Source organism: Hippoglossus hippoglossus, chromosome 9 (assembly GCF_009819705.1).
Source record: "Hippoglossus hippoglossus isolate fHipHip1 chromosome 9, fHipHip1.pri, whole genome shotgun sequence".
In the NCBI taxonomy this organism is placed as follows: Eukaryota; Metazoa; Chordata; class Actinopteri; order Pleuronectiformes; family Pleuronectidae; genus Hippoglossus; species Hippoglossus hippoglossus.
This window is the reverse complement of record NC_047159.1, coordinates 1,676,172-1,689,070: the sequence shown is the minus strand read 5'-3', so window position 1 is coordinate 1,689,070 and position 12,899 is coordinate 1,676,172. Positions and strand designations below refer to the sequence as shown.

The window sequence follows — 12,899 nt, the reverse complement described above, 5'->3', positions numbered from 1 at the left end:
ATAAAAGAGGAAATAATAACAGATCCAGAGATAAAGAAGTCAGGTACCGTCCTCAGTCTGCGGAGACGAGCTGTGATTGGCAGCTGGACCTTCAGGGCCGAATGGGAAACTCCCCCGATTCATTAAAACAAAAGATGAGCGGGACACGTCTCTGGACAGTCGAGGATCCGTCAGACGATCAAACACACAAACGCACACAACACTGTGGCAACCTGAGAAATCAGAGTTATTATAACTGGAGGTCATAACACAAGCTACTGACACACGTTGTTTTCTAAACGTGACGGGAATGAGACACGATGACGGAATCCATGAAACTTTCTATAATTCAGCCTGAAGGTTCCACCCCAGACATCAGCTGTGAGTCTGACACCAGGTCAGTTAGTACACGAGGAGAAGTCGAGTTGTGTGCATGTTGCAGACCTGTTGGCTGTGTCCTGTTAAACCTCTCCGCTCCAACAGCTTCAGTTCAGCAGAAGTCGCCTCCACACATCACACGTGACCGATTCCCTCCACATTTAAATACCCGCTGGTCCAAAGCCTGGTTTATCTGTGACCCCCGGCTGGAAATCTGTGTTGATCCCGCTCCAGCTTCTTTAATATGTTTGTCACCCCAGAGATCAGCCCGACCTCTCTCAGCCAAAAGACTCAAGACACCAAATGAAATGTAAAGAAACGTGGAATGAGCTCTCAGGCTCAGTTATCTCAGAGAAAGGCAGCTTTTAGAAAAACAGCAGAGAATCTACAGACCATATTCACCTTGAGGATTCATGGAGCCACTGGAGGGATTCTGCCATTTATTGTTGTATTTGGAGAAACAACACTTTTATTTCACTAAAGATGAAATATAATACTTCATCAGCCTCGAGTCTGAGTTTCTCATCTCTCCTCTCCGTCTCATTTCCTTTTTTCCACCTGTCATTGACCCAGCTTCACCGTTTCTTTCACGTCCGATAGGATTTCTTCTTCCTCTCATTCTTCTTCCCCAGATCTGCATGTGTTTTTGTTTGCAATCTAAAAAACTTTGTGATTATGGGACAAATGGTTTTATAAAGTTTTACGAGCTGGATGAAACTTTTCAGACATTCTGTTCTTTGGACTCCTCGTTAGCAGCGGCGGAGGAAGTTCTGAAACGCCAGTAAAAAGTAAAAAGTACAAGTAAAAGGACAAAAATGTACCAAAAGAAAAGAACAAGTACCACATTAACTTTTCTACTTCAATATATGTTTGTTCTTAATGGATCTCAGATATTAGAAACACTTTATTGATGCTTCGTCTGTGTCTCATTGTCTTGTTGTTTGTTCTCTTCTCCAAAGTGCTGCTCATGGGTGGAACTGTTGGTTTCTCTATAAACTCAAGGTCGTGACCTTGGACTGAACAGAATATCTTTCACAACAATGGAATCTTCATTGAGCTAAAGGACGTCAGTGTGAAGCACTTTGTGACCTCGTTTAGATGAGTGCTTATACAAATAAAACTAAACAAATAAAGTTATTATTTTGTACAGAAAGTAAAAAGCAAGTTGTTGAAATCAACCTTTTGAATGTGTACAGACACACATACTGTTATGATGGAACTTTCAGTTTCCACAGGGAGAATCAGAAAACCTATCTTCATCCTGGTTCAGCATCTGATGAGTGGGAGTTTCCTCCTGGATGCTGAGCAGGGTCGTGTCAGGATTTTAGTTTTTGCTTTAACATTTAATATTTAGAGTTTCTACCTAAGCTTCAGCATTAGTTTACTTTCTCGCTGGTTTTTCTTTTTTCTTTTTTCATTTATGCTCCAGTGTCGGGGAGGAGTGTTTTAATTTTTAATCATTTCAAAATCATGTTATGCTCCTATATTTTCAAAAGTTGTGGGAGAAAATAAGTAAAAAGTTTAGTTTTATTTACATTTTTAATATTTTTGCTGTTTCATTTGTATCGGTTAAATTTATTATAATGAATTTTAATTAGACGGTAAATTTAAACAACCTGGAGACAAACTAGGAAACATATATTGATCCATGAAGTTTAATTATCAGTGGCTCTATTCCAGATGTACACAAGCAGTTCTGCCAGAATCTCTCCTCCCTCCTCTGCCCGGTGTTCAGCTTCACTTCTCATAAACATCTACGAACGTTTGAGGTTTAAAGTTTCACGATCACAGCCGAGCTTCATCTTTATTCATTGAGCTGCAGCTACAGCAGCAGCACAGAGGAGGAGCTGAATCAGGAGACACGGGTCTGTTGTCAGAGTCGAGGTCCGTCTGTGATCTGTAGCTGCCGTTCTGTCAGCCACTGACACAACAACACAACAACACAACAATATAGCAGCAGTAGCTGGTAGTGGCCATATGAATTCTTTTAATAGCTAATATGGCTCCAGCCTCCTGCAGACAAGGGATAAGTGGATAATTGATGGATTTGGACAAAAGGTCATAATCAATAAGCTGATAATTAAAAAAGACTTTGAGAGAAGGTTTGTTGGATGGTTTGTTTGTTTCTCAGCATGATTATGCAAAACTGTGGCACATTTGTCAAGAAAGAAGCAGTTTAATAATTTACTAATTTCCCAGGAAATAACTCTTGATGAAAATAATCAGACGTATTTAAGGAGCTGATATTTATGAGTCTGTGAAACTGATTGAATTAGTGGAAGTGTTGGATGTTGGCGGAGGAATGAGCTTCTCTGTGTGACATTCTGATCCGGTTCCTGTTGTCGTGCAGAACTCATCATCACATGCATCATCATAATTATAGTCAATGTAATTGATAAAACTAATTTGCTTTTACTTTGTAAGAACATGTACGGGAACATAATGTTGGCCAGGTTTTAATCAGCGTAACAAAGAAACATCTTTTATGGTGAGTCACGTTTTTATGATGCTGATAATTAGAGAGAAAATTATCTTATATTGAATATTTACAAATTACTGATCCCTTCTATGCTACATCTCATGGATATAAAATAATATAAACAACTTTTCTATTGACGTATACTCAGGGGTCCAGATGCATTCACACATAACAGAACTAAGATGAAAGCAGAATTAACACTAAGAGATGAGAGAAATTCACAGACAGTAAAATGTGTCCATGTTGTTTTTCCATGTGTTTGTTATTTAAACTTCATTTGCATGAGAATCATTCTTTCCAGAGCGGATTTAACTTTTTGTTTTTCACATTTCTTTGAATAATTCATGAACACAAACTTCAACAAAACCCTTTAATGCAACAAAAGGGGGCCGAGGTCCTCAGAAGTGAAATGTTGTGTGGAGGTAAAAACCAGAACTAAACTACAAAATGAAATAAGATGGTCTGAGGGAAACAGTGAGAATCTCTCAGCGCTGACACTTTCATTCAAAGGAGCTCATTCTCACTTGTCTCATTCAGCAGCGGGAATAACCTCCGTCCTTCTTTTCTCCCCGTGTCCATCAGGTTACGCTCCTGTCACTGGAATGTGCCACCCTGTCCGGAGCTGCACCCTCAACCACGAAGACGGCTTCTCCTCTGCCTTCGTCGTGGCTCACGAGACGGGACATGTGTAGGCTCCTCTTCTTATCTCCTTCCTCCTGTTCTGTCCTCGCTCCTCCTCCCAGCGACACTGACACGTGGGGCAAAGGGAAATTACCGTCCTTAAGACCACAGCTGCACATGTTTAGTGAACGTCTTCCAGGGGCCTTTGTTTCCTCTGTGATCTCGATGATAAGTGACTCCGGGGACCTTTCATGACGCCGGCCTCCAGCGCTCTGACAGCCAGCATGTTAGCCTTATTGAATTTCATGGTTTGTTTGCCGAGCGCGTGTCCAGCAGCACAAGGAGTCGGCCGCTGTTTGTTATCTTGTCTCTTTCCCCGTCACCACGGGTCGTTCACTTAGAAACACAGCAGGGAGACCTACTGCATCCTGCACACAACGAGCACCAGGGACATCATGAACACGTAATGATGGACGAGTCCAGCTTCACTGAGTGTCCACAGAGCTCCACATCCATTCATCACTCTGCTGCTGATAGGGATTAACCAACATGTCGTCTGGACCTACGACCCGAACGACAAGAAAGAGCAAAGACAAACCTTCAGCTCGTGTGATGAAGGAAACTAATCAGTCTGTGAACCAGTGAAACCAGAAGACAGAGTCCAGACCCAGATATCTGCTGTGGACACCACAGGCCCTGAAATATGAGTCTTTGCTTCACAGGCTGATTCATCGTCAGGCGCTCGCTGATCGGATCAGAGATTAAAACCAAACCTTTCAGAAACATCAACACTCGGAGATAAGAACGACCTTAAAATAGCAAAACTGAAAATGTCCCCATTGTGGGACTAATTAGGGATTTATTATCTCATCTTAATATGACAGAAACCGTGTCAGAAACATGTATTTCAACTTTTTAGTTTGTTCCATGTTCCATCCACCATCATAGGAGGAGGCGGGGCTTGTGACCCACAGGGCAGCCAGCCACCAGGGGGCGATAGAAGCGCTTTGGTGCCGTCGTGTCGTCGTTACATGCTCTCTATGGGAACAACTAGTTTAACCTTCATTCAGGATCTCGTACTTTACATCAGTGGCTTTTAGAGAGAGCTGGAGAAATACTTCAGATTTCAGATCAGAACCTGGAGTCTGTTCCAGCTTTTCTTTAAAACGTCCTTCTCTCTAAAGGACGATCACATCTCCTGTGTTGATGCTCCGGACTCAACTTTTGAAACAAGCTTAGTGGGAACAACAGGCGTCAGAGGGAAAATCATTTGAATCTTTGAGGACCACAAACAGGACATTTGTAGTTTTATCAACCGTCCACAGCGACTGGTTCAGAGGGAAACTCTGTGTTTAAACTGGTTGATGCCAGGATGTTAGAGAATTGGGGCTTTTGATGCACCAGATAGCACATGTGAAGTTTTGTCACTCTGGGTTTAAAATGTTCCTAATTCGGCTGAAACCTGTTGTTTTATCTGTTGCTGATTTCTGTTGAGAATGGAAATGACTTGGACGCAGGCTGGCGTTGTAGAGGAAAGAGACGCCATGGAAAAAGCGACCAGCTGAGACAGCAGGTAACCATCCTGCTGAAAATGTCCTGGAGCGAGACATCACAGACTCAGAGATGGTGGTTGATGCTCTGCAGCTGAGCCTGGAGACGAGAGAGACGAGGGCTCATCCTCAGGGAGACATAGACTCTGCCATGAAAAGGAAATGGTATAGAACGGAATGGGAAACCCGGGGTGTGCGTGCACAGCTGCCTCCAGTGTGAGATGCACATCACACGTCAGCCCCACAGATATGCACTTTCAGTCAGTTAACTCCTAACGAGGACGGAAGGGATAATCAAATAATAGAATAATGATAATGATAATTGAAACTGGGGACATTGCTCTTCGTGATTAGCATCTGAACTCCGTAGAGCCAGGACATTTACAAGAAGACGACTGTTGAGCCAATTATGAGAAATGATTCCAGCGAGACGGCCGATGGGGCCGAGCTCGACCCGGCCTCTTCCAGTGTGCGTCAGTCGGCTGATAACATCGTGTCGTGTGTGATTCTGTGTGTTAGGAGCATGTAGAGGATCTTGAATTGTGAGAAAATTCAATCGAGGAAGGATTCCACTAACGGGAAACAGTACAAAGCGTCCGTGTCAGTCCTGGAAAACACACGACGGGTGGTGATGTTGTTCCTGCAGGAATTGAAGTGTTGTCTTCCACCACAGCGTCAGTCATTACTGTTCCGTGTGTGGAGTGTGGTGTGTAGCTGGGTCACCTGACACTTTCTGACCAAACACAACACACAAGCTGTTCTGTTCTGTGACGTCAGCTCCTCTGTTGAGACAATGGATAAAAAAGATCTGATTGGAAAACTCCATTTAATCACTTAACTTTCAGAAGTTAAAAGGCAATTAACCCTTTTAACTTCTGAATATAACTTCATGGATAAAAGGCTAGAATAAGAATAGAATATTCATTCAAATTACAATTAGAAGAAAAATAATTATTAATTGAAGGAGGTTAAATGTAACATTTGAATTGCAGATTTGTTCGGCCTCCTGTGAAGGTCTGCGAGACCCTGAGGCTTTTCCACAGGGTCGACATGAGGCTCGAGCTTTTTAAAATAAAACAGACCTTGTATTTGGTTTGTCGAGTCTTTGTCTGTTTCAGCTCGTCTGTAGGTTTCCTCCACTTAAACTCCAGCAGTGTATTTTTCATTCTGCAGCATCACAGTCTGTGTGTTGCTGTGTGGACATGCTTTGCCATCTTTCCCCCTTTTTGCCTCTTGAAATTCTAAATACTAGTGCAGCGCCCGTTCTACTAACCCACCTATTCCTCTCTGGATTGTCCTCTGCTGCTGGTTCTACTTGTTAACTCCCTGTGCCTCTCAAACAGAAATGGGCACGCCGCTCTCAAAGGTCTGACTCGCTGCTTTTTCACCTTCCTCCTGTTAAGTTATTCATAAACAGCTGTGGAGCACATCTGTTTGCCCATGAGTGAGATATCTGTTTCAAACAGGCTCTTGGATCCTAAAAGCATCGGCTCTCCTGTCTCGTCCGACTCCCAGAGCGACGCCTTCATCCAGGAGCTACACGTCCACTCTTTGGTTTTAATGAACCAGTTGGAGATAAGCACCTTTTATTTAATACGACTCGTTAAAGATGACGTGCAGTGTTTGTCAGGAGGAGAGAGAGTCTCTCATCCTCTTCAGGTAACTAAAGGAACCACATGATAGAGGAAACGTAGATATTTAAGATGGTGGTATCGCACTTTAATTGATTAAAAACACCCTGTACGTCCAGATGACACTGAGACACATTATCATGCTGCCTGAGTGGAGCATTAAAGCCCACAGAGACTCGGCAGCCTTCTCACCGGGTCTTTGTTGCAGCGGAAAGCAGATATTGATTAATTCAGCACAAAAGAAACATGGTGCCACAGAAGAAATGCAGCAAGAAAAACCAACAAAGAGGAAATCAGGAACAACCGGTGTCCGACGCACTTACCCACACGGCAAACTGACAGCCGGGCTAAGTACAGATGCCTTTTGATCGTTACCTTAAATCGACTTGTTTAGAATTGACGTATGAGCCTGTTCTGCTTTGTTCGAGGGAAGCTTCCATTCACCTTCTAAATCTCATACAGGAGTAAAACCAAGAGTAGGTCCCAGCAAAGCTTCAGGTCCTGGCGTCAGAAACCAGCAGACAGAGGCAGCACATGAAGCAGAGACAGTGGGTGTGTTAGAAAACCTGGGGAAGTGCTGCAGATCAGCTGCTTGTTACCAGTACAGTCTTATCCTGCTGACAAACATGTATTTATAAAGCTCCTCTCACACACACAGGAACATTCAAGGTGCGGACAAAAAAATTCAATAATTTGGCTGAAGGCACTTGTGAATAAAAAAGCCTGAAAAAGCTGCTGGAGCACTTCAACATTTCCTCCAAAACATAACTGAATCTGAACTTTTCATTGGTGACGTATGTTATCAACACTTCATCTGCTGAAACACGTGTTTATAGATGCTTGTGGCAAACGTGACATTCAGAGCAAGGACATCAGCCTGTACACTGGTGCACGAACAACACAACAGCCTGTACACTGGTGCACGAACAACACAACAGCCTGTACACTGGTGCACGAACAACACAACAGCCTGTACACTGGTGCACGAACAACACAACACCCTGTACACTGGTGCACGAACAACACAACAGCCTGTACACTGGTGCACGAACAACACTACACCCTGTACACTGGTGCACGAACAACACAACACCCTGTACACTGGTGCACGAACAACACAACAGCCTGTACACTGGTGCACGAACAACACAACACCCTGTACACTGGTGCACGAACAACACAACAGCCTGTACACTGGTGCACGAACAACACTACACCCTGTACACTGGTGCACGAACAACACAACACCCTGTACACTGGTGCACGAACAACACAACACCCTGTGCACTGGTGCACGAACAACACAACAGCCTGTACACTGGTGCACGAACAACACAACAGCCTGTACACTGGTGCACGAACAACACAACAGCCTGTACACTGGTGCACGAACAACACAACACCCTGTACACTGGTGCACGAACAACACAACACCCTGTACACTGGTGCACGAACAACACAACAGCCTGTACACTGGTGCACGAACAACACAACACCCTGTACACTGGTGCACGAACAACACATCAGCGTGTATACTGGTGCACGAACAACACAACAGCCTGTACACTGGTGCACGAACAACACAACAGCCTGTACACTGGTGCACGAACAACACAACACCCTGTACACTGGTGCACGAACAACACAACAGCCTGTACACTGGTGCACGAACAACACATCAACAGTTTTTCTAGTCGTACTGATCAGTCAGTGTCACATTCGGCCATTCATACTCTGCAGCACTTTTCAATTCAGCATGAGGACTTGAGGAGCCAGGGAATCGAACCACCGACCCTCTGGTTAGTGGACGACCCGCTGAGTCACAGCCACCTCCCTCAATCTGAGGCTGTGTGTTGTAGATTGTGTGATATTAGTAACTCTTGGACAGGCTGAAGGGATCTGGGTCTGTTCAGTTAAAAATACTTTATATTATATTATAATATGTTTCAAAGTCTACTGACCAAACAGTTTTATAATATTTATCTTTCATGCTTTATAGTTTGTGAACGTAGGAGAATTTATCCTGTACATTGGAGATAGTGCTGCTGCAGAGACATAGTGTTCGAGATGTTACCCACAATCCTGTGCGTCATCTTCCATTCCTCTCTTTAATCAGCTCGAGCTGTCAACACTTGGTGCTCAGGCTGTAACTCAGTCCACCGCCCCCCTCCTCGCCATCACGTGCTCCCCTCACATTAGGCTCCCAGAGCAGAGCCATACGCCGAATATGAGAGTTATTGCAGTGATTGAATTCAAATAAGTTGAGATGAAGGTGGTCGTGATGGGACTTGTGATTCAATCTCTCAGTCGAGAGGTTCGGTTTTTTGGCGACATTTCAAATTCTACTTCTTCCCACTTTTCTTTTCCTCGTGTGAAGTGCATCAGCTCGTCTCAATCACAATCATATTAACGTCTTAATGGGATCGATATCACGCGGCTGCAGTGACGGACGACATGCGGCTCAGAGTTTGAGGCGTCAAGCATCAATTCTAACTTCAACTCTCTCTCCTCTCGTTTCCAGTCCTGCTCTGAACTAACAGAACGTCCAGAAGAGCACGTTAGAAAAGACGGATGAGATTTGGCTCAAACTCTCAAAGCTCGAGAAGAGTTTTCTCTGCTGGGTCGGACTTGGACCAGTGCTTCTCCCAGTTCTTCTCCCAGTTCTTCTCCCAGTGCTTCTGTTAGATTCCAGTTGGCCGTGAGCAGCAGAACTTTCTGGCCTCGACCTCATTACGCGCAGATGCCAGATGTCCTGCTCTGCGTTAGTTGCCACTATTTAAATGTTTAAGGGAATTTTTTGCAGAAAGTTTTTTGTTATTCATGAGTTATTAAATTTGCATGAAATCTAAATCTTATCATTTCACTTGCTCTGCTCCACGTCAGGGCACATTAATAAACCTCTGCTCGACCCTTTCAGAGAAGTCACCGACACTTTCTGGGTCGGGGGGGGGGCCTCTCTTTTTTTTAGCATGTAACCCTCACAGAGAAAAAGTTTTTAAAAGTTTGCTCGACTCTAACAGGTGGCTCAGGTCTGTAATGAATCACCATGAACTCCGGTCTGTTGAATACCTGGAGCTGAGAATTACCAACAAATCAAAAGACTTTGGATAAATGAATAGCAAATGAAGCTTAAAGGAAGATAATGATTCCAAAAGGTCGCTGCAGCCGTGATGAAAGTTTTCACGAATGTCATGGAGGTGACGATATAAGTTTAGGTTTCAGTTCATTAGAGATTTAAATATCAGACGGAAAAGAACGAGCTGGAAGAATCGGTTCGTTTGAGGGAACCTTCATAACTGAACCTGTCTTCGTGGGTTTAAACGAATTCTGATGTGTCCGCCCCAATTGGTTTGGAAATCACCCAAGTGATCGGTATCATGTATTCTGCTGTGCGTGATTATTTAAAAGAGGGATTCTAGTACCTCTCCACCCTGGCCCTGTGTTTATAGACCTGTCTCGCTCCAGTTGATCGTCTCCGTCGGCAGCAGCGACGATTCGATCTCATGAGGAAACTGTGACAGGAAGCGTTTCAACAATAAAAGGCTCAAATTGATATTCTATTGAGAGTCTGGCAACATCACACACACGTGTCACTCAACAAGACGCCCCCCCCCCCCCCCCGACGATGGAACTGAGATTCATTCAGACTCTGGAATGAGCCGTGTGTCTCAAACAGGCTCAACTGGTGCTGTGTATGTTCAGCTGGAGTTTCACACCAGACAGAGACGAGGATTCTCAGTGGATCCACTTTAAAAACCGCAGTTTGTCAAAGATCGGCCGACTGCAGGTGACAACAACAACAACAACAACAACCCCCCTAACGAAGCCCCACGCCGCCGTCCTTCTGCCAAGAGCTTCCTAATTATTGAGGTTCGGTTGAACAGAGAAATGCCTGTCGTGTATCTATACGGTTGATGTAGCCCCCCCCCCAGGTCTTTTTGCCTGGAGGCCCCTGAAACACTCCTGAATGCAATAATCTTACATTTAAGTCAGAACTTAAAACCTCAAGTGGCAGAAAACAGACACAAACTAGAAGCCACATCTCCGCCAACGTCAAACACTCAATTCAATCAAGCCTCATAACCAAACCACCAGAACAGTACAGATCATGAAATCATTCCTCTGTTGAGTAAGAAAAGCTCAATATCCACGACTTGTTCCTTGAGAAACTGGTGAAAATGTCAAGAAGTGCTCCGCTTCTCATGTTTCCTTCAGGAGATGCACACGTACACAGGCAGGAGACTGGATTTGCTTTCTTCACTTCTCATCCAAGAGGATTCTTCAGTTCTTCAAGGTTTCCCCAGGAGGATTCAACCCCCTGCCTGTTAAACCACACGGCTCTAGACATATAGGTTCAGACCTGCTGAGGTTCAGAACCTGAAACCTCCCACTAGGCCTCTCGGATGAGATATGAAACGTCTTCAAGAAACAAATGCAAATCCAGTCGCCTGGAAATCTTCACAGATCTCCCTCAATGAAAAGAAATCCTGGATCCTTCCCGTCTGAATGCCCCATCCTCCCAGCAGCTATTGTGGGAAACCTTTGCTTAGTTCTAGCCGAAGATCGATGGGTGAGAACAAAACAAAAGGAGAATTTTCTCTCAAAGAATCACCTGAAGGTCATATTTTCATATAATGAAACAAAATGTCATGTCCAGGAAACGGAAAGAGGACAAGAGGAATGAGAGGAGAGGGCTGATAATAACTGTGACCTTTACACACAGAGATCTGCTGTGATGTTCTTCGTTTGCTGTGGAGTTGAACTGGATGTGAATCTTACATCGTTCTTTATGACATCGTTTGACTGAGTGTAACATCATCTGTCTTCTGAAATGAGAATATTGAAGGTTTTGTTTCATGAATTCTAAAAGTCCTGTTTACTGAACCTCTTCTCGTCTGTCTTCTCTCGGGGGGGGGGACAGGTTGGGCATGGAGCACGACGGCCAGGGAAACCGCTGCGGGGATGAAACCACGATGGGCAGCGTGATGGCTCCACTGGTGCAGGCGGCCTTCCATCGATACCACTGGTCCATGTGCAGCGGGCAGGAGCTGAAGCGATACATCCAGTGAGTTCATGCACACGCAGCCGGGGCGTCTGCCGCGTTCACACACATCCAACTCTTTCACTCGGCTGCAGAATCGATCCCTGACACAGGATGTTCAGTGGAGCGGGAACCAAGCCCCTGACTGTATACGAGGCGACGGCAGTTTTCAATCAATGGCCCATACGTTGCACTGTGTTGTTCTTCGAGAGCAGCTCACAGCCAGTGGATCCCTCCCAGTGGAAAATCTATATGTAGTGTGGAAAGTGTAACAGCACAGTGATATTGTGGGGCCGCGCACGTGAGAGCTTCGGTTCTGAGAGCGAGGGGAAGCTGCTGCGGAGAAATGATTTCTGCTGCTATGAGACAAATTGTGATTCGCGAAAATGGTCGACACAAATATAATTGATTGATTGATTGCTCACTTAGAGCTGAAGTCACATGATGAAGTCAGGTGCATTCACTGTAAGTCTGTGATGCCACTTCAACACTGGCAGATTGAATATAAACAGCAGAGATAAGTGTTAAAACCTGAATTCAATTAAATAGGAATTACCTGTATGGTTCATTCTGCCTTTTGTCAGCTTTTCAACTGAACATATTCAATTAGCGCAGCAACACAAAGCAGCCGACGTGTTCACCGTCTGCTGTCGACTCTGCTTCTGACCTTTTATTAAACGAATGAAATAAATTCAACAGATATTTCACAGCCAACGTCTTTTTTGTGGCTCCTACAAGGCTTTTTTTTTATTGAAATCATATTAGCTCCACTGACAATGTAAGTAATGTGAACTAATTACTTATTAAAAAGCAAACTCGCGTGGGTGAGTCGCAGCCGCCGAGCTGCCGAGCACCTGTTTACTCAAAGGTTATTCATATTAAACATATCTCGTGTCCGAATCGAACCAAATCCATAAATATGACTCTTTGGAAAGATGCACAAACCTTCTCTTTTCATTTCCTGTCAGCACGTACGACTGTCTCCTGGACGACCCCTTCAAACACGACTGGCCACAACTCCCCGAACTCCCCGGCATCAACTACTCGATGGACGAGCAGTGTCGCTTCGACTTCGGAGTGGGCTACAAGATCTGCACCTCGGTGAGTACAGGGGTTCCCGTGCAGCGGTGGGTTGCTGCACGGGGAACTCAGTCGTGAGAATCCCTGTTGAGCTTCGAGGAGAAAGACGTGCGGGAGATGGTTAATGAATCATATCGACA

General features: G+C 44.6%; 1 protein-coding gene across 4 annotated transcripts in view; it reads left to right on the top strand.

Moving 5' to 3' along the window:
- adamts3 (ADAM metallopeptidase with thrombospondin type 1 motif, 3) overlaps nt 1-12,899 on the top strand; it is a 105,180-nt gene that overhangs the window by 62,162 nt on the left and 30,119 nt on the right. For all 4 annotated transcript variants that reach the window (XM_034596021.1, XM_034596019.1, XM_034596022.1 and 1 more), the window contains exons 8-10: nt 3,419-3,524; nt 11,560-11,703; nt 12,648-12,780. In XM_034596021.1, coding sequence (XP_034451912.1) covers nt 3,419-3,524; nt 11,560-11,703; nt 12,648-12,780 — 383 coding nt within the window. The remainder of the gene's footprint in view (nt 1-3,418; nt 3,525-11,559; nt 11,704-12,647; nt 12,781-12,899) is intronic.